The following is a 21788-nucleotide window of genomic DNA, read 5'->3' on the forward strand; positions in this document are numbered from 1 at the left end:
ATACCCGGTATAAGGTAATTTAAGGTATAAGGCAAGGTATAAAGAAGAATGTTCGATTTTAAGTATAGAATTAATTAAATTATTAAAAGAGGCGAATGAGGCCAATCGGCTCAAAGTCTTTATAAACATAAACAAATAAAAAAGTTACTACGACTGGCATGAGTTCGGTGCCAGTTCCAGGATCTTTATGGCTTCAGGATTACATCCAAAACCGAGATGGATTGTATGGATTTAGGATCAATCCCAGAACCAGTAGGGGTTCAGGATCGGTTCCAATATTTGTATTGATTCAAGTCTTATTCCATCACTAGTACGCGTTCAGTTCCGTGATCGACATGGGTTGAAGATCAGCTTGTGGCGCCACTGGGCATCTTGGCAGCGTTACGTGGCGTTACTAGACCAAGTTACATACAAAGCTCATCTCGTGAACATCAATCTTCATCCCCGAGAACGAACCCAAACGGTGGGCGAAACACCAAGGCAGAGAAAGAATTCTAAAACAAAAACACCACCGTTTACATTCTTATAGGTTTTAGAATTTATTGTACAAATATAGTTTACACACTTGAGGGGAAGTTAGTTTCGTTTTTTTTTTATATCATTTAGGTTTTATGTTCTGCTGCTCTGCTGTTTTGTTGTCGTGTTTGTTTGTTTGTTTCACTTTGTTTGCTTTAGCGGTAACAGTGATCCACAAAATCTATGTTTCTTTTGCTTCTCTTTTTATACGTCCAATACAGAGTAAAAGAGTGACGACAGTGGGACAGACGTGTATGGGTTATGTACGTTTAACTGCTAACATCCGTTTCGGGGTTTTCGGGATTTACTTCTTGTATGTTTTCGGTTTGTGTTTATTTAAGTGTTTATATTATCTGTTTATTAGTTTTCAGTTTTCTTCTTTCGGCTTTTATCTTATGTGAAGAAACTAGCACATGCAGCTAAGAATGTGCGTTTTTTTTTCGTGGTAAAAGTGGCAGGGTTACTCTCTTCATCGTCACCGTTTGGTGGAGTTTTCCGCGTTTTTTAGCAAAACAGTACGCCAGCCGTATGCTAGCAGGTTAGCGATGATAGCGATAAAATGGAGATTGAATCGGGAAAAGTGTGATTTGAATTTGTGATAGTCTTAAAAAATAATGTCGATTTATTTTATTTTCCTCCTTCCACACTGATAGCAACAAGGGTGAAGGGTGTAAAGATTATTCTGATTGTATAACAGTTAATTGTCTGTTTCATTTTCTCCTCTTCATTTGCTAAACATTTATGTTGTTTTTCTCTCTCTGTTGTTGTTGTTGATGAGTTATGTATTATATAAAAAATCAAAAACGTATTGTTCTTAAAAGTTCAACACTGTCTGCCCCCTTCACATATATTCACAAATATTCAAACGGATTTGACCCGCCCAAGTACTGTTAGTATTAGAGAAGTAACAACGGAACAAAAAACACATACCATTGTCACTAGTATAGCTGGCAGCAGCCACAGTTAATACAGCTCTATTGTTTTGTATGTTTTGCAGCCTTACTTACTAAGGTGAATATGTGTGTTTGTTTATGTTTTGTGTACATTTTGTTTGCGTTTTTTTTCTTTGTGTTTGCTGTCTTATTTTGTTTGTTTGTTTGTTTGTTTATCTCAAGCACCTTTGCTTCTTGTTGTTTGGTATGATTTTCTCGTTCGGGCTGTCTTTTCTTTTTACTACACTTTTATTCTTTCCAGCAGATGTTCTCTTTTCTATGCCTTTTCATTATATTTTTCTTTTCACAAGCGATATAACTTAGGTTGATACACATGGCACACAAAATAAATAACTGCCTACAACATTAAAGACAAGCACATTGCTCCAACAGCAACAGAAGACATTGTCTTCCAATCGGCAAGCTTCAAACCCGTTTCCAACGCTGTGTTCACACTGTGTGGAAGCGCTTTGTTTGTTTGCCCAAATTTTCATATGACTTTCCCGCTTCGCCCCACACGACTCCTCAACGATAGGGCGGGCACTGTGGCGGTGATGTTTGGTTGGCGTTCGGCCCTGTTTAGGCTCCGGACCGATGCGATCGCTGCTGTACACCAGAGGTCCCTTTTCTTCCCCTTTACCTTTCTTTCACATGCGTATTTTTTATTTTTTTGCTAATGTATGTATGTCTTGCAGAAACTGTTGGAATTTCGGAAACTTTGAAGCAAGCAACCGAAAACCTGCATGCCGGGAAGCTTTGTGCTTTATGTGTGTCGTTGCTTATGCTGCACAAGTTGCGACACAACTTCTAAATGCGTTCGTTAGAAGCACAAACCCTTTCCCCTTCAATTAAGCTGAGGGGCGAGAGGGTGGCAAAGAGCAACAAACCTCCAAAGCTGGATTGTTGTGTTGCGAGGGTTGATAAAATTGATGTACACGCCATTCCGCCAACGAGTCGGAACGGGGATAAATAGTTGCCAAAACGCAGGTATTTTCATCGGAACTCAGTAATTATACTGCAGCTTCTCGTGAGCGCAAACACACTGGAACGCGCCGGTAAGGGGAGAAGAAAAGGGAGAAGCAAGCCCACGGCATGAAGCAGGGAGGGAAAATGGTTCGAAAAAATTCCGTTGGCTCCGACTTTCGTCCTTGCCATGCCATACAATGGGCTCAGCATGCACATGGTGACAGCAGTAGTGGTACGCGGTTGCTTCCAAACATGTTGCTGTTCGATGTTGATGTTGGAGGGGAGGTACTTGCCACTGCCTCGTGCACCCGCTTTTTCCCCTTTGGGGGCTGCAAGGGGAGAAGGAGAGGTTGTGGTTGCAAGAAATAAACCGAGATCGGTGAGGCGTGGTGGGGGAAAGTGATGGAAAATTTGAAACAAAACCACGTTTGGCGGTTGTTCTTTCCAGTTATTAGTACATCCAAGGCAGGTGTGTGTTTTGGAAAGAAACAGGAATGATATGCTTCCAATTGGAAAACATAAATCGTAATTGTAGTTAAAATGTAGTTAAAAAAACAAACAAATACAATAACAACAACCGCTTGATGTGTACAAAACTATAAATTACAATTTAAACTGAAAAATAGGTGTAAATTGATCATTTGAAATGAGTGTACTAAAACGCCATTCTGTTATACTCTCGTTCCATTCACTCTTTCGTCTCTCTCTCTCTTTCTTTTTCTTGTCAGTACGAGCGTGTGTGTGTTGTGTAGCTTTACGTGTATATGTATGTGTTTGTGTATGCATTTAAATGATCATCATACATATATATATACCGACACGATGCTCAAAACGGAACGATAGATGTGAATAGATGCTTGTAATTGAAACTGTTATACAGTTGAAGTTTTAACACTCACCATTTAGCTATTTAGCACTAGTAGTAAACACATTCTTCTGCTTTTCGCTGCTGCATTGTTCTAGATGTTTTTCAGTTGTTTTCCGTTTCTTTTCTTGCTTTTCTTTTCTCCCTAAGGGAATGCTTGCTTGTATTGTGTAACGTTTACCTCATTTAGTTATATTTTTCGTACAGCTTTGTTTTTCTTTTTTTAAGTATATTGTTCTATCGATTATTTTACCTTACCACACTTTATCTTTCTCGTCTGTTTTGTTTTGTTTTGTTTTCATTTTATTTTTACGTTTCTTATTAACATCTTAGATGCGTTTCTAAATAGATTTTTCCTAAACACATTGAACCATTGTTTGTATATTGTAACGTGTGCGATGTCGCGTATCTTTCTTCTATGTAGTCTTTTAATCTTATTTCTTCTTTTTAATGTTTTTTGTTCTGTTTTGTTCTGTGTCATGTACATTCTCCTTCTATGTAGTCTTTTAATCTTATTTCTTCTTTTCTTTAATGTTTTTTGTTCTGTTCTGTGTCATGTACATTCATTATTCTATTAACAATCACACTAAAAGTTCAGTGTCAGTGGCATTGTTTTTGATTTTTTTATGAGTAGAGCATTTTTGGCTGTTTTGTGTTTGCTTTCCTTCCTTCATCCAGAATGCTCACTTCTAGACATTGAGCACTTATCTTTTAGATAGGTGGCGTAATTTCAGCACTTTACGCCGCACTATAAAGTGCGCCGTCGTACAAACAGTTGTGTTGCAGGTTGTTCGTTTCCTGTAGGTAAAATGTTGTTTCCTCGAAATAATTGACAAGCCTTGCTGGTCTGAATAGACCGAAAATCTAAACGCAACGTTACAAGCTGTTTTGATAAACAACAGGTGCGCAGCGGAAACGAGAGCAAGCAAGCAGACGAAAAAGAAAGCAACATTGATGAATGTTTGCCATAAGCGAGGTTCATGCCTTCCGCTCGAACTGGCCCGAAATGAAATCAAAACTTTGCCATCCACCGACAAGCAAAAGTGGTAAATCGAACAAAAAGTGCGAAAAGTAATTGCGAAACCCCTCGTGCACGTGCGTATGACACCAGAGGGTGATGCTTTCTGTTTTTTTTTGTTCATGCGTTGTTCATTCTCTCTCTATCAGAACGGTTCGCAATCAATACTGTCCCGTTTTCGAGGACGATAGTGTGTGTTGGGTGCATGTTAGTGTTATTTTTGTTTTTTATTCCTTCTCTCCCCTAGTCTTGGGCACTGTGTGCTTCCTGTTGGGGTTTCATCTTCTCCACATCATCACCATCATCATCATCATCGTCGTCATCTCTCTATCGGTGCGCGATTGGGTTCGGTGCTGGCTGGGACTGCAGCGTCGTCCTTCCATGTGGGTCGACATATCCAGGGCTGCATTCTGGAGCTACCGCTATTTATAGCGAGCGTGGTAGGGAAATGACTATGCTGCATCGTTGTTCCGTGCGCTTTTTTTTTGCCGCCAAAGCGCCCACACGTTGCTTTGGAAATTACCAAGAATCGCATGGATTCTATGGAGCGCGCAGTGTAGACGCGTGTGGCGTTGCCGTTTGTGGTGGTGGCTCCGAGCTGCAGGTACAGACGCAACTCCTAACCTAGTGGGGCGTGGTAAGTGATTTTTATCTCTTTCGCTCTCTCTACCCGAGATTGGCTACATTTCAAAACGCACTCATCGCACTGGACAAAAAAGGTATTTTGGGAGCTTTCATCCTATGTATGACACTACGACACTCTTCTTCTACATCTACCACGCTTTCACCAGTGTCGTCCGACAAAACTCATTACAACAGACCGAGATGGACAAGATCGAACTGCTTCTTTTTTTTTTTTGGCAAGTTCAACAACAACATCACTCCGCCAACTAACCTGCTCCGTAGGAAATTGAATGACCTTTTCTAGTTGCCTCTCCCCCCCCCCCAGTGGATGGTGGGAATAGGAATCGCTATCTCAACGTCGATTTATCCGTCCAGTTCCAGCCATGCACAAGCAAGGGTGTATCCGATGTTTTCCCTTCACCGTCGACGCTGGTTAGAGCCTGCGGATTGATGGGTGCCTTTCCCTCTACTTCTATTTCTTCATGGTGGCGTTTGGGGAAGGAAATTGAAATGTATTGCGTGAAACGAACGAATTGGTTGGAAAAAAGGCCTCGGCTCTGCATTACCTCGCGGTTACAGTAACTGAATTGAGTGTCGTCATAATTTTTGCCTTGCCAGTGCATTAATGCTGCTGTTGCTGCTTTCCGCTTGTCTCTTCAGTGTAATGCCTTATTCTGTGAAAATCGGGGAGAGTAAATACAGGAAAAGAGATGAGATTCACTTAAGCAGTAGATGGTACGGTAATAATTCTGGAGTGAAAATCAAGCGCATGAGAAGGTATCTTATTCTATTAATGGGATGTCATTTATTCTAGAATTGACAAGAAAAGCCGATTAAAGGGCGGAATGGGTCCCGCGAACGGATTGATTCATTGACGTAAAAGAGACATCACAAGAAATGTACAAAAAATGTAAATGATTTAAAAAAATCTGTTACTTCAAACAGTTGTTAGTCTAACCAGCTATAAAGGTCCTATTACATTACATGAATAATTCCGGAATTTATCTGTCGTTGACCACATTGGACCGCAAAATACGCTTCGTTAATGTAACAAACACGCTTGGAATTACAGAACGGAATTCTAAGTAAAATATATCTGATATAATAAATAAAATATGTATAATTAAAAATAATAGTAATAGTAATATATACACTCTTTCAGATCAGCTTTATGTGTTTCTTTCTAAAAAAAAACACCGTTTTGCACCTTGACAGTGGAATTCTCTTTCCTGACAGAATCTACATTGGTCAAGACCAAATCATTTTTCTTGGCGAGATAAAAGCTGTCAAACGTCGTTTGACATACCAATTCCACTCCAAATTCCCCAATGTGATGGGGCCTTAAGAAATATATCAACACATCAAGAGACTATTTTCCATTTAACCATTGTTCCCAAAAACAGTAAATTTTCTTACAGATCAGTTAAACAACACACACAAACAAAAAAACATTTTTTTACTACTTAACAGCAAGAAAATCTAGTGTAGGCCGCATTCATTCTGTACTATGCCCGATTCATACTTCACAAGGCTCGTATAGAAATGACAGTGCCCAATTGAGGGTTTACGTCGCCCGAAAACAGTACTTACGGCGACCGATGACGTTTTGACGATGCCGGATTGGCTAGGTAAACCCTGTATTGATTGTTTTATAAATACTCTTGAATGAACTTAAGAATGAACTCTTTAAAAAAAGACAAACCACTAATTAAATAAATTCCAAAGGTTAGATTCGCTCACGGTATGAATGTGTATCCTCTGTTAATTACACATCATAATCAGCAGATGTACAACAATTATAACTGAGGAGGAAAGTACGGTTTGCAACAAGCAAAGATGATTAAAAATTAATGTAGATCGTTTCATTAAAATTGTATCTCTCTTCTCCCACATCCTCCCCAAGAAGGGCATGTGTAAGTGAAGGTCTAAAGTGCTCCATTGTTTGCCCCTAAGTTCTTCAAAACCCCCAAACGGATCAAATGGAATAAAAAGTTCAAACAGACGCCTCGCATTATGAAATGACACTAACAAGACGGATAAATCGCTTCTTTTACATCTTGATTTCTGTAAGTTCAATAAAAGTAAACTTGTAGCAGCTTTCCTTTTAAACGTACGCCGAAACAGTGGTGCAAAGCTTGTAGTGTCAAGTCATACGTACAAGTTTAAATTAAACAAGATCTTAATATCGTTTGTACGTGTTGCGGGCACGCAACGAGTTGCCGGAAGTGCCCATCGCTGTAAAAACCTTCTAATTGGTTCTCGGGGCCCTGCCGCTTAATACCAAAATCTCTGAGCCATTCGGTTGAACGTTGCTATAAGCACGGCTCAGCCCCAAACAACCCGTTAGGTTCTCTCCTTCCCCTTGCTTTCTGGAGCACTATCGGGAGCATTAAGGCTTGAGTAACCTTTTAATCCGATTACAGCTTTACCAGGGAATTTGAACCAAATTGGACCGTGCCATGCTGGAGGCTAAATGAAGTCTACAGCAATACAAAACCAAGGAAAAAATAACTCACGTACACACACACACACACACACGCACAGTGGAAGATGGTATATGGCAACTTGAGCCGCCCTGATGGTATCCGGATTTTGCGTATCGGCGCCGATCCGTTGAAGCTTCCGAAAACCTCCGAAAAATCACCCCCGGGCAACCACCCCGGCGAAGGGTGGTTTTGATTTCCGAACCAAACGGAAACAGAGGGAAAGAGGCACAGCAACTTTTTGCGGGGCATTGCGGATACCACGCGTGAGTGGAATTTAATGAAAACTCATCCTCTTTGACGGGTTGTATTGAACTGTTGTATGCCATGTTTCGAGGTACGAGTGAGGTAAAGGGGCGGGTTTTTTTTTGTTGGGATCTGTTTCGGGAAGTTTGGGATTCATAACAATGGAATTGTTTGTTGGTTTGGGCGTGTGAAACCCCGGAACAGAGAAGTTAAAAGCACAACTTTTTGGAGCGAAAATGTGTATGTGTGTGTGTTGTGGATTGTGGTGTTTGTTGATGCATGGGGATGATCGCGTCTGGGTAACAGTACAGTAAGGCGTTAAAATGTTGATGTAATGCATATTTATAATGGGTATAGGTAGGAGAGTTATTTATGGTTGTGAGAAGGGTGAGAAGCATGTTATTCTTATGTTATTGATGGTATGAGTAGCAAATCGTTTTTCCTTTTGGTATGTACTAAACTACATTTCCTTGGTAGCTTCCTTATTAGTTTAAAAGAAATTACGTCGTAAAGAAAAGCGTTCCTGAATTTGATGGGTGTATAGTTAAAAATTTAAAGTGTAGAGCAGCGATGTCAAACTCAATTGACCTTGCGGGCGAAAATGCTATTGAAAACAATTTCGATTGATTTCATTTTATGATAAAAGTTGCGTTGCAATAATTAAAACTTTGATGTAAAATAAAGTAAAAAATATATTAGATTATTAAACTAGCCAAAAACTTCCGATATTTCCAAAAATTCCATAGTATTGTGCCAACAAACAAGATAAGTACGGTAAGATAAGGACAAAAATTCCATTGGTTGATTATATTCCTGTTCCTCCTGTTGGTGGAGTGATTTTGTTAATTGTTCCTGTTTGTTGATTGAGTTTGTTATTTTTTTCCAAGTCTTTTTCTTATAGAAATTACTTGTTTTGTCACCAAGTTCCTTGCATAAAAAAAGTAATGTTCCAAATAAGCATACAGATGGGTAACATACTTCCGCACATTCCGGGTTACATACATTTGTATGAGATTGAAGCAAAAATGCGAGTTTTGTCTTCAAAAAATATTCATTAAATATGTGTTGCTAACAACACAATTTTAACACAATATTTTAAGGGGATATAACACAATTTCAGTAACTGTCTCAACCATTTTGCTATAAAATTGTCCGGATTTGAATGCTCATTTTTATCAAAATAAACAGTTTTTGTAATTCTTATCTTGTTTGTGGATGCATGCATAAGAATGAAGGTACGATAAAACACTGGACACAGAATTAATGACGTTGCATGGTCCGACAATTAGTAGAGTAATCTGTGAAATTGAACATCTCTGCATGTTTCAGGTGTTCGGAATTGTCTGACATTTGCTGTAGAAGTAGAAATGCTGCTACAAATAAATTTTGGCTCAAACAATCGCGCGCCACACCGAAAGATCTCGTGGGCCATCAGTTTGACATCTCTGGTGTAGAGGATAGACAAAATTGGTTCATGGCGCATGAAACACACAGTCAGAACCGTAGCGTAGTTTTGGCCGAATTGGTATCCGCTAAGGTCCATAATACAATAGCACGATATAACATCATTCAGGGCGTCTCTGAGCAAAGTTGGGGACAGTCCCGTAGTACAGTTCATGGGTTCATGTCTGGAATGGACCGTCTCCCGTAGCAAGGACTAGGATGGTCCAACTGCGTGGTTCTCAATAACTCCCATGTCCGCCGTAATGTCCGCGTTGGACGTTACGCCGAGTAGAGGAAAGCGGGCGCCGGGTATGTATGTTTGCCAAGGGCTCCACCATACCACGCTACGGCTCTGCACACAGTATACCTACAATCAATTAGAATATTTCTCTGGCCGTGGTTGATAGTTGGGATTCATTGAAGAAAGATACCCCAACTACCCAAGTAATATTTTTGAGCATCAAAATCGGCCTTTAGAGTTATTTGCCTTAAAGTTGAGCCTTACGAAAGCACTTTAAAGGGATTTTAGCACAAAGCCCTTTAACTTCGACTGTAATGTGGCTTTTTGGTTGCTTTCTTCTTGTGACGTCAACTTTAAATAAATGAAAACTATTGTGATAAACGAAAACTTATAAGAACTGGCCCATGGAATCATCTGAAGCGGCATTATGGATGAAAAAATAAGATAGTTTTTAAAATAAAAACCCAATATTTCTTAAAGAAACACATTCAGTATTCAGTCATACAATCGACACAAAAGGCACAGCTTTACAAACAAAAGTTGATTGCATTACAGGCGTATTTGAACGCCAGATGTTTCAACAAAAGAAAAAAAAAAACCATTCTGATTATAACCAACCGTGCTGAATGCATTCAGGATGATCAAATGCACATGATTAGCAACACTGATGATGCACATTATACATCGGGTCGGGGTTGATAATGATTGCTTGAATTTGCATAATATTCATTACACCTGACAATCCTGCCTCGATGTGTATCGCATATCCTGGACCATATTATGCACTGTATCGATATTTGTCAGTCCGCCACGGCTATAGATTGATTTCACCGTATTGGGCCAGGGAAACCACCTGTAGAGCCACAGAACGGCTGTTGATGAAACAGAAAGGCATTAATAATAAAAAAAAAATAGAACAGTGATAGTACGATTCGACGCAAACGCAACCGTAGCTGACACACTGTTAAGGACAGATTGTGTCAGGGGTTGTGACAAGCGTATCCCGCACGGTTAACCACGAAGTAATCCTCCGAATTCCGCTGTGTGGGTTATGCACGATGGAGTAGACAAACAACATGACGCTATTGGAGTGTGGCGGAGTATGCACCAAGTACTATGAATGATTGCACTTGCGACGTTATTAAGTACGCGCGGCAGAGTGGGAAGCTTTTATGCTGCCTATTAGTGTCTGGCATCGCTACCATAATTCGTGGAATGCTAGAATCCATGTCACTGCTTCTTGGTTGACTATACGTTCTGTCTCTTTTACGATTCATCAGAACGGATTTGGCTCGATTGCTTTTAATATACGGATGAGTGATATCCCTACAAAATTCCTATCCGGCAGATAATCCCGATGAGCCAAGTCATCCAACATACAGCCCCACGACTGCAACGCGCGCTCATCGGAGCGGGTTGGGCAACAATCTTAGAGGTGATTTGCTCGATCGATGGTCCAATTCTCAAACCCGGTCCCTAGACAGTGGACGCAGCCGCAGCCAACAGGTACACAGATGGGCGACTGTGACACCCGTCGAGTATCGGTGCTGCTGTCTGGTCCCCCGATTGCCCAGTATGCCCTGGTCTGGTTGGTAATTTAAATTTTAATTAGTTTGATTGATGATGATACTCACGTTGATGGGAAAGTTTTCTCGTTTTCCCGGCCCATCCCGGCGCAATACTGCAGCTGTGTCCTTGCCTGTGTTTCCGGGATGGTACTGGGATTCGCTTATGTTCTGCCCCTCTTCTTCCGGAAGCAGGATCGCTAGGACACGGGGACAGAACAAAACATTCCAGCAGAGCAGCATTTGCTGTGCCGTGTTTCGCCAACCACCTTCTCCCAGCATCCCAGTTGATATTGTTCACTTTTGATTCATTTACGGTCACTACCGTCGGCTTCACCTTGCTGCTGTACTGCCGAACCGGTGGATGTAGCTATTGGGAAAGGGTTGGTTGTTGAGCAAATGCCGCTGCCGGAGTGACCCGGGTGACGAACCGTCGACCATAATTCCGTAACACTTGTTAGCATTCTCCCGGCACTTTTGCAGCCTGCAGGAAGAAGAAAGCGGATGGTGTGAGAAAAGGCTTCATGTAAAACATGGCACAAAGCACGAGTTTGTAACTAACGGCAAACACAGCACACAGAAAGGAGCAGCAACGTACACAACGTAACTAGTTTGCAACTAATCAACAGCGAGGGGGCTGTTCCACGGGAGGGAAAAGTGGACACGAAAGAAAAGTTCTGTATGTGCGTGTGTCTTTTCGAGTGGGTGAGAGCGGAGCATTTCGTACGTCAAACAAAACTCGCACTCACCCTTTTTTGGGAGGCCAACAACGAAGCCGAGGTGACAATAATTCTAAAGCGATGAAGTAACAATTTTCAAAAACAGCATCACACCATTTGAACAGGGTTTCCCCGAGGGAAAGTTGCCCGCTGCGTTGTTGGGCGGTTGGATTGGTCCCTGGGTGGGATGTTGGTCAATCCTGCAACACCACGTCCAGCACGCCGGAATGGTGTGGCCAGTGGTTGGTGTTACATTGGAATTGTAATTATTTAAATTGCGTTTTGATTGCAGCCGTGGGTTGGGTTGCAGTTGTTGTGTAACTTTCTGTTCTGTTCGAGAAGTCAGAAGTGAGAAGAGGTGTAGGTGTAAGGATCATCCTGATACTAATAGATAGTATTTTTTATGTTACATAAATAATGTCAAAATTTCGTTACAAAAATCACTTCCACCAATCGAACTTCCACCATGGTTGTGGACGTGGCCTATGGGGCTAGTAAATCAATAACATCAAATAATCGAATCTGCTATCGTCAGCGTCAAACGGATTTAATGGGTTTCAGAATACATTCGGCTGTTTTCTTTTTTTTTTTTTGGAGAATGTCCCAATCAATGTATAAACGGCCATGAGGAAGGAAAAGAGCACAAACTGACTGATTTTATTGCATTCAGTCGTATAAATTTATCGTTGCATGATGTACGAATAAAACGTCTACAGTTTTATGATCGACCAGCCGCTTGGTCAGTTAGGTTGATTGATTGAAATAGCAACAAACAAAAAAAAAAAGGCACACGATTCATGATTTTTGGGGAGGTTTGGATTGAATTGTTCTCGGTAATCATTAAGATAAGGGTGTATGTATGTTAGTGTTTTGCTGACTATAAATTCGGGTATGATTCGAGAAGGAAATGCTAGAAGTTTGTAAATCGATCACTGTGATGTAGTTATTTTTATCGAACAATTATCAATTTCGAATTAGTGCACGAGCAATAATAGACGAGCTTTCCTCGCATAATGCTTCACTCACCGCAACTAAATAATAGTTTTACTTACAGGGTTTTCGAGGATTATACAGACATATTCAGCGAGTTGTAGATTCGTTCAGGCATATAATAGACTCTTTCAGCGAGATATAGAATTGTTCAGAAGTAGGCGTTGACATGTTCGGTTATACTGTAGAGCTGTCACTTTCGTACCGCTTGGACTGCAGCTTGCATCATTCTCATCAGGAGGTAAACAAACGGTTTTCGAAAAAAATATGCTTTTTTTAACTAATTCATGTATTAAACAGCTTGAGGAATGATTATTAGCTACTTTTAGGGCTTTTAAGAATGAAAAATTGAACCCTGCGGCACAGTGTGTAAACAAAACAAATGACAGCACAGAATCGCTGAACATGTCAACGCCTCTATATGTCGAACAATTCTATATCTCGCTGAAAGAGTCTATTATATGCCTGAACGAATCTACAACTCGCTGAACATATCTATATAATCCTCGAAAACCCTGTATATTCCATAATAAACAATTTACTGGGAAGACTGTCTACTTAGGAGCTTATGAGCTTAGGATTATGAAGTAGAGCTTAGGACTTAAGACATTTAAGACGTCCTAGAAATTAATACGAGGTAGGCAATTCAACAACAGCAGCTCTACTAATAAATAATTGAAACCTATGTAGGCGTGACGTAAAGATAGGTGAACGCACTTTTGAAGTCCACCCAGAATTCACCTATCTTGGGTCAAAGGTCAGCAACGACAATAGCATGGTTGTGCAAGGATGCTGGCTGCCAACCGGTCTTTCTAGCCTGAAAAATCAGCTCACCTCAAAGAACCTGTCACGACGGACGAAGCTGGGCGAAGCTATTTAGTACCTTTATAGTACCGATGCTCACATACGCTTCTGAGACATGGACACTGTCCAAATCTGACGAAACCCTCTTAGCCGCGTTCGAGAGGAAGATGCTCAGAAGGATACTTGGCCCCGTATGTGTGGAAGGACAATGGAGGAGACGTTATAATGAAAACCTATACGAGATGTACGGCGACCTCACTGTCGTACAGCGTATCAAGCTCGCCAGGCTCCGGTGGATTGGCCATGTTGTACGCATGGAACTGGACGCCCGTAAAGTCTTTTTAGGCTGTCCACAGAGACAGTGGAGGCGTGGACAGAGTAGGCCCAAATTGAGGTGGCAGGATAGCGTGGAGACGTCTGCCATTAAGGCCGGTATAACGGATTGGTGGACGAAGGCGAGAGACCGTGAGAGGTTTCAGACACTTCTGAGGCAGGCCAGGACCGCAAAGCGGTTGTAGCGCCGGATAAGTAAGTAAGTAAGGCAATTCAAACGAAAACATAGGTCTTAAAAGCTGACCATAGCCTTTTACGAAAAATAGATCGATTAACTAAACCTAAAATCATGTGTCGAAATTCTGGAATTTTTGCGAAAAATAATTGATGGATGACGCCTAACGTAGGCTTCCTAGAACTATTGATTACTACAAGCAACTATCAATGTTAACACAGGGCGATCCGCATGAGAATCAATGTCGTCTGGCCTTGTAGAAGGTGGCAGGTCTATCTTTTAAAGTACTTTCCGAAGTTCTGAAGAGTTTAACGATCGACAAATGCCTACGTTTTATAGCATTATGCTATAATCTTGGCATTGTTTGAGAAAAATTCACGAAAGGGTCGCGCAGTATTGGGATAAAAAGAGAAGCCATGCAACCCTCCAAGTCGAGTATTGACTGCATGAAAAAGGTGCATGAATCACACCACCTCAGCTATTGAATGTGTACTGAAATTAAAACGAAATTGCGATGAAATTTGAACCAGTGTTCATCTGTATACTATCCACATAGAAGGTAAAGCACAACAAGGCAGAACCACAATGGAGTTTCAAAATGTTCGAGAATCTATTGACTATGTCGTAGATGCCCTCTCACCGAGAATGATTTTACTTAAGTCCATTCGTTTCTGAATGTAAATTCATTAACAGTAATTTTGATACAACAACACTGCCTCAATTAACAAGGTATGTTCAGTTGCCCAATAATACCTCCGTGAAAATGTGTTATTATTTCAACTGAAATGGTACAACAGCATCGTGTCTTCGGGCTCTATTTGACCAAATAGCACTTCATTAAATTTTGAAGCAAGCTAAATGTAGAAACCATTTTAATTATCCTCACTACGACTAAGTGCACACCTGCCGGGCGAACCACACGTCAACCGTAACAACGGACCACACTTCTCAACGTGCAGCAAAAAGGCTTCACCAGCTGGATAATCAAGGCGAGCTCTTTAATTTAAAGCTTCATTATCCTACCATTGCCCTTCATTCCTGGCCAGTTTGTCCTCGAATCGCAGAAGGATGTTCTTTTTTATTTCCTTACAAAAATAGACCGACCCCTACCGCATCTTTCTCTGATCCTTCCCCAGCTACCAGCATCCTTCTGCCCTTCACTGCGAGCTGCACTGTAATCTATTTGTGCATCTGACAAGTGGTTCCCCAACCCGGCGTGTGTGCTCGGACCTCGGTGTACATGTGTACATGCATTCCTGGGCCCTTCTACCCTACAACGGGGACCCCTTCAGCGCCGTCCAGTGAACCGAGGACAAATAAATTCAACCATAACGTGTCTGTAATTTCCCATCAGCAGGACCGTGCACCGTGAACACACACACACACACAGATACACACGCCAAGAGACTCCCATCGTGTATAAGTAGTGTGTGTTGAAAAATCCTTTAATCTCCCGACGGACTCGGAGGGTTTGTCTTGGTCAAGTTTCCGGTCCATTTCGAGGTTTCCGTCATCCCACTTTGACTGGCGGTCCGCTTTCTTTGAGGTGGAGGTGGCAGAGTATCCTTCTTCTTTTTTTGTGTTCGCTCTCATTTTTTTAAATGTCGTACTAAACAGGTCACCCACGCGTAGCCTCTGCCATCTATTTGCGTGCAATGTTTGTTCAACCGTACCCTTTTTGCCACGGTTCAGCTAAGCGGCAGCGTGCCGAGCCGTCCTGAGGGCAATTATTCAAATTGTTCAAACGGTTGGGCGGTGTTAGACTGTGGCGAGAGTTACGCCAAGGAATCGCAACAATGTATTGGACGCCATCGTTAACTTCAGAAGGATGATACGTTTTGTTATAATTAATTATAGTAATTTGCGCTTCAACCTACCTAAACTATTTGGTTTTATTTATGTTATTATATTGTTTTAAAATAATTTTTTAAAATTTTATCTCAAACTTTTGGACAGTAAAATGGCTTTTTTTAGAACGACCAGCCATTTTATGCCAATACTTGTGTTTGAATGTTTGTCACTTTGCACTTTGAATGTTATATAGAAGTGTCAAGTTTATTGTTTTAATTCTCTTTAACGCAAAAGGGTTTTCATTTGTTGCCAAATTAACTGCGCTTACGATACATTGGGCTTTGTTAAATGAATTTCTATATTTAAATCGATTTTAGTGAGTATTTAATGTGTGTCAATATAGTTATTAGGATATACAATAAAGGTAAATGTTTGATTGATTGTCGCGTAACTCGGGGAAAGACTGTTCTTTTAAATCACTCGTGCAACAGTCGACTTAGGTAAACTTTACCGTTTTGCCAGCTTCCGAGATGACTTCCGAGAATTAAGCAGATCAATTGTGCACAATCAGTTTTCGCTTCTCTCGCTTCTGGTCAAATGTCAAACATCTTGGAGCAGGAGTAAGCAAATTGCATGCAAATTTGACAAAGTGTAGTGTTTTCTTAACAAAGCTGTCCCAAGTTTCCATTTTTGTCCATAGGGAGCGCCACTATAATTCAAACAAAGTGTCGCATTTCCAAATCAACCAAGCTTTAGTTATTTTCAGCTAATTATATTAAACTAGGCAATTTTGACATTCAATTTTGATAACTTTTTTTAAACGAATTCCTCATAACTTGTGCCGGTCTCGTGGTGCAGTCGTCAACTAAGTCGTACGACTTAACAGCATGCTGGTCATCGGTTAAAGCCCCGAATGGAAAGTGGGCGGGCACTACGTAGGGCTGTCCTATAACTATCCTGCTATGGGTAACTAATAAGACACTGAAAGCCAAGCCCAATTGTGGTATAAGCAAGCCTAGTGACCGACAATGGTTGTTGTGCCAAAGAAGAAGAAGTTTCAGTTATTACAAAGAACTCATAGCTAGTTACTTGTTTTAGTTACTTTTACTCTTTTAACCTAGTTCAATCCGATGAGAAGCTACTTTAAACACTTGTCAGTTACCAAAAACTAGTTATTGTTTCAAGAAGCTTTTATACTTTTAAGCCATTTCACTCTGACGAACAGCTACATCTCACTCGTTAATCTCTTGCCTATTATTGCCTGTCACCGGTATCAGTTTTTGCTAGTAATTTTAAATATCTTGTTATATAACAACAATCAGACGATTCGCTACTAGTTTCTGTTACTAATTACTCGTGGACAAGTAACTAGTTACCTTTAATTTTTATTTTAAATACTTCCATCTGTATTTGAAATTGTTGCGCTCAGATGTGCAAAGAATGTTAATCTAAAATGTACTATTTACTATGCATGCAGGGTTTTCCAGGAGATCTCATAGCTGTGGGACCCTTTATTGATTCTTTCTTGCTTGAAATAAACTTATTGTTATGGGAATTGGACTCTCTAGTACTCTTGTTGGACAAATCCAATAGGAATTTCCGATGAGACTGTTCAATTAGGGTGCCATAGAGTTCAATTTCCAAAGTATGACGTTCACTTCCAATGTGAAAGAGCCTAGGAAGTGTCCCACAACTATGAGAACCCCCGGGAAAACCCTGTAAATTCCGCTTGAAACAAGTGTAAGAACATTGGCATTGCATTGTTAGACGACAAAATTTATGTTTTGGTTACATGGCAAACCCAAACTACATTGTGATCAAATTCCTCCTTTCAGTGAACGAATTGTGGCTTGCGTTTGTGTCCCGCTTCTATGTTGGGATTATTCAAATTTTGCTACTTGCTATCACTACTTACATTTGAGACGCGTCGCGTATGTTACGGCTTCGGTTCTTTGCAAGTGCTGCTGCTGCTGTTGTGAGGCGGGATCGCTCTCCATCAATGTCCTTGCCGTGGTCCGCTTTCCCGCGCAGCACGCAGCATAAATCATCGTCCCGGGTGTCAGCTTTCCTTCTCCCGTTGCACGGTGGTACGGCGCACAAAACTAAACAACGGCAGCGGTGAAGAACAACAGATCATCCTAGCTGCTGCCTAGCTACAGCAAACACGTTCCCCTTGTCACGGAGTCTCTGTCTCTCTCACTTGCCTCCGGTGCACTGGAGGGCGGGAGAAGCGTGAAAACTTAAGCATAAAACATGACCACCACCAGTCCCACGGTAGAGGGTAGAAATGGTCCGTGGTTCGGCCCCCTCGTCAGTCGGCCGGATACACAGATAACAAGCATAACAGACGGTAGTTGGCAGTAATAACAAACACGCAAAAAAAAAACCCCAACAGGCACACACATACACGCACGCACACTCTCTTACCGCGTCAGCGCGTAATGGTAGCCGCTGCTGCCACCAGCGGACAGTGGAGTGGTAAAAAAAACACTTGGCAAATGCCAGGAGAATTTGCAACCATTGGCTCAGGATGGCTGGTAATGTAATTCGCTTGACATCGTGTCACTTGTTTCTCTTCATTATCACGTGCTTGTGCGGTCAGGGGGGTGTGCGCGTGTGTGCGCGCTCTGGGTGCGAGGAATGTTGCGAAACCGGGTCGCTGTTCTTGCTTCGGCCATATTTAATGCGCGCTCGTCGTGTTGTTGCTGAAGGATTTATGTTCTGTCCCTCCTTTTTTTTTGTTGGTGCGGAGGGCGTCCTGCACATCACTCACGCTGTCCGCAACACGACAACACGGGGGTTGGGGGATGATGGGTGTTACAACAATAGCGAAGCGTTATGGGGGGGTTATATCTCGAGTGGTGGTTGGGCCGGTTTCATCTTCACCGGTGCCTCCGGTCTCAACCAGCCCCTCCCGCCCTCCCCCATCTCATACGTACACGGGCAGCCGCTGATCGATGGTATCGCTGGTGGTGTGTGTGCTGGTATCGGTCGTCGTATCGACGGTTGTCGTGCAATCGGCGGCCCCGATAGAGATGTCCTCCGTCCTCGGCACGCTTCTGCTCGAAGCGGTGGGCGATGGCAGCGAGGACGGGACCGGCGATGGCCCTGCCGGTGCTGGCACGATGTGGTTGTTGTTCAGTCGATTATCGGGCTCCTCCAGGAGCGGTCCCGCCACGATCGCACCAGCCGGTTGCACTGGCGATAGCTTGCTTTGATTATTATTGCAGTTATCGTGATCGTTGCTAGTGGCAGCCACCGCCGGTTGGTGGCGGGAGGTGCACGGGCGGCTGTTTGCGTTGCTGCCGCTATTACTGCTACGGTTGCAGTTGTTGTTGTTGTTGATGCTGTTGAGATTGAAACCGGGCTGGTGTGCGTTTTTGCCAGTGCTAGGCTTCCCCCAGCCCGGTTGGGTGACGCTGTAGTTGATGCTGTAGCCGGCGCTGGCATGGTTCGTACTGTCCGTTGCCGTGTACGTGGCAGAATTGGACGATGAATGGTACGGGCTGGCGGGGTTGCTACCGTCCATTCCTGCTTGTCCATCTCGGTTGCCTTGTCATACCTTCTCGGTCAGCCCACTGCTGTTGTTTGCCGCGGTGCTCGTAGCGGTGGTGGTGGTGGTGGTGGTAGTGGTCGGTTGCGCTGTAAAGCTGCGGTGTGGTAGAAGAAACAAGAAAGGGGGTGGTATAACGATGGGTGAGAAAATTAAGCAAATAAAGCAACGAAAACAAGCCGAGCGTCCCGTCGTGTATAGCGAAGTGTGGCGGCACACGAGATTGCTTAACTCGGGCACGTAGCGAACAACTTCAAAGCAGGTCGGCCACTGCGGATGAAATCATTTTCATCACGTTGTGTTGGTGCATGCATGCTGCATTATTATATTCGACTGTAATAAAATTTTGTTGTTGCCAAATAAAATTAACAAAACAAAACTTTTCACCCATCAACGTAAATGCCCACTAATAGGCAAACTATAAACATATCTCCGGTCTCATGGTACAGTCGTCAACTCGTACGACTTAACAACATGCCCGTCATGGGTTCAAGCCCCAAATAGACCGTGCCGCCATACGTAGGACTGACTATCCTGCTATGGGGGGAAATCAATAAGTCACTGAAAGCCAACCCCACAAGTGGGTTGGCAGGCCTTGACCGGCATCGGTTGTTGAGCCAAACAAGAAGAAGAAACATATCATAAAGATATGTTTAAAATTTTGTTCATGTTTGTCTAAACATGTGAAAAGGAAATTTAACGTTAACTATTTATTATTTATTAACTGTAATGATTGGTTGTTAACAATTAATATTTTACATCTTAAAAATGTGGAAACAAAATTATTAAAAACACTGTTTTTAATACGAAGAAGAAGAAGAAAATAAAATTACGAAGAAGAATACAAAGAAAACGTGGAGGATGCAAAAGATTTATTTGAACATAAATTATTGCTTTTGAAATTAGAAACTAAACAACATAAAATAACTCAATGTGTACAGAATAAAAACAATTAAAGGCAATGTGGCGTTTTTGGGCCGTTGAATAAAACTAAACTAATGATATTTTAAGTAAATAAATTATATGTTTATGTAAACGATAGGTTTACAGCTCTTAAATATGAAATTCAGAATTTTCTCAAGGGATTAATTACCAAAAATATTCAATATTTTATATCTGAAACAAACACTTAGATGAAGGTAAAATATGTTACACACTCCCAAGACAATAAAAGCTAATGGGAAGAGCACAACATATCGACATATGTAAGATGTTGGACGAATCAATGATGACCTTATGATGAAGCTTTGAAATATTATTTTTAGAATTAAAAAAAAACAGCATTTTATAGATCTGAACATATTCAGGGTGTTTGAAATCACAGTGTAATTAAGTTTATGTAATCCATTAATATTCCACTAATGATGTCCATCAAATAGGGAGCCATGGAGCCGCCTGGTACTTTTCAACTACAAAGTGGCTGCGTACGTTAGCGATGACGTCTCAGGATAACAGTTCGATGGATTTAATCAGTGCCTGTTTCGAATTGAGCGTAGAAATTCACACAAATAACGCAATATAACTTTTGTTCCATTAAAATATAGAGAAAAAAGCCCATAGGCAATTTAGCTCGATCCTTATAATCTCTTCCACCTTCGCAGAAGTGATACAAAGCGATGAAAAACTTCCCAAAATAAATCATCATTGATCGCAAGCCCTTGCGGGAGCACAAAGTTACCCGACGGGCAAATCCTAACAGTGTGTCCACTAATCACCAACACCCGCCAGCAACGTACACAAACAGTCTCTCGCCACAACGGTAAACCACACGGACATCAAACCAGATGGACCCAACAAAACAAGGCCCAGCAAAAAGTGTAACAAAGTTTTGACGTTGCTTGCGTTGTTTCGATTTCGTTGCAAATCTCGCATGTGGTTGTGTTGTGTTCGAACACAGGCATGTACCCGGTGGAGGGGAAAATTCGGGGAACGTCCAAAGAGCGAAAGGGACTCAGAGAGGCGGGATGATTTTTACCATTAAAAAAAAACAACAAAACAAGTACCACAAAACTCACCCGATCGAGTTTGCCGTTCCCGAGTAGCAACTGTTTGTGCCGCTGTGTCCATCCTCCGTGACGCCGCTGTGCTCCTTCACCGAGTCGTCCTTGGTGTGTTTGTGCCGGTGCGAACCGCTGCCACTGCCACCGCCCGCGCCACTACCGGCGCCACCGCCGAACGATTTGCCGAGCGGACTTTTCATGGTAAAGTAGCCGCCCGGTTTCGGCTTCAGATGGCGATTGTTCATTTCCATGTGAACAATTTTCATGAATTCAATTTGAGCAGCGAGTTTCTGAATTTCTTCCTTTTGGGAAAAACACACACACATACACAAACGTCCGATTGGCCGCAATCAGGATAGTGCCGGTCGAGTTGAGGCGAGTTTTCCAATTGGATGCACAAATCCAGGTGGAAAAAAGGGAAGAGAAAAATATGCATAGCAAAAGTCCGGTTAAGTGAAGTGTCGAATGCAAATGGCATTGGGGGGAAATTGAAAAATCAGCTGTCAGGAGCCACACACACACTG

General features: G+C 41.9%; 2 protein-coding genes across 5 annotated transcripts in view; both read right to left on the reverse strand.

The window, feature by feature from the left end:
- Window positions 1–596: 596 nt before the first annotated feature.
- LOC121595265 (putative uncharacterized protein DDB_G0285119) lies at window positions 597–19240 on the reverse strand. Of its 3 annotated transcripts, XR_006005148.1 has the most exons (4): window positions 17627–18746; window positions 10969–11383; window positions 5488–5595; window positions 597–5399 (listed from the first exon to the last, which is right to left on the reverse strand). XR_006005148.1 is itself a non-coding variant. In XM_041919122.1 (3 exons), the coding sequence occupies exons 1-2, from the start codon at window positions 19238–19240 to the stop codon at window positions 17865–17867; spliced, it is 651 nt and encodes a 216-aa protein (XP_041775056.1). In that variant the 3' UTR covers window positions 597–5595; window positions 17627–17864. The 3 variants fall into 3 exon arrangements, 1 of the variants encoding a protein (XP_041775056.1); XR_006005147.1 differs by having other exon boundaries at window positions 597–5595; XM_041919122.1 differs by lacking the exon at window positions 10969–11383 and having other exon boundaries at window positions 597–5595; window positions 17627–17925; window positions 18651–19240.
- A 27-nt stretch (window positions 19241–19267) lies between these two features.
- Window positions 19268–21788, reverse strand: part of LOC121595263 (probable G-protein coupled receptor CG31760) — a 57406-nt gene continuing 54885 nt past the window's right edge. Inside the window, exons 13-14 of one of the 2 annotated variants that reach the window (XM_041919118.1) lie at window positions 21280–21566; window positions 19268–19361 (exon numbers count right to left, since the gene is read on the reverse strand). In XM_041919118.1, the coding sequence (XP_041775052.1) occupies window positions 19268–19361; window positions 21280–21566 (381 nt within the window). Of the gene's footprint in view, window positions 19362–21279; window positions 21567–21788 lie in introns of those variants that run through there. The other variant, XM_041919120.1, reaches the window with a different exon arrangement.

Source organism: Anopheles merus, chromosome 3R (genome assembly GCF_017562075.2).
Source record: "Anopheles merus strain MAF chromosome 3R, AmerM5.1, whole genome shotgun sequence".
Lineage (NCBI taxonomy): Eukaryota > Metazoa > Arthropoda > Insecta > Diptera > Culicidae > Anopheles > Anopheles merus.

Bases quoted from the DNA above. Each gene is read 5' to 3' on its own strand.
- LOC121595265 (XM_041919122.1), bottom strand. From the start codon at position 19,240: ATGGACGGTAGCAACCCCGCCAGCCCGTACCATTCATCGTCCAATTCT. The intron at 17,926-18,650 runs GTACGTATGAGA...CCCGCCCTCCAG, and splicing joins ATCGATCAGCGGCTGCCCGT to TGCACCGGAGGCAAGTGAGA.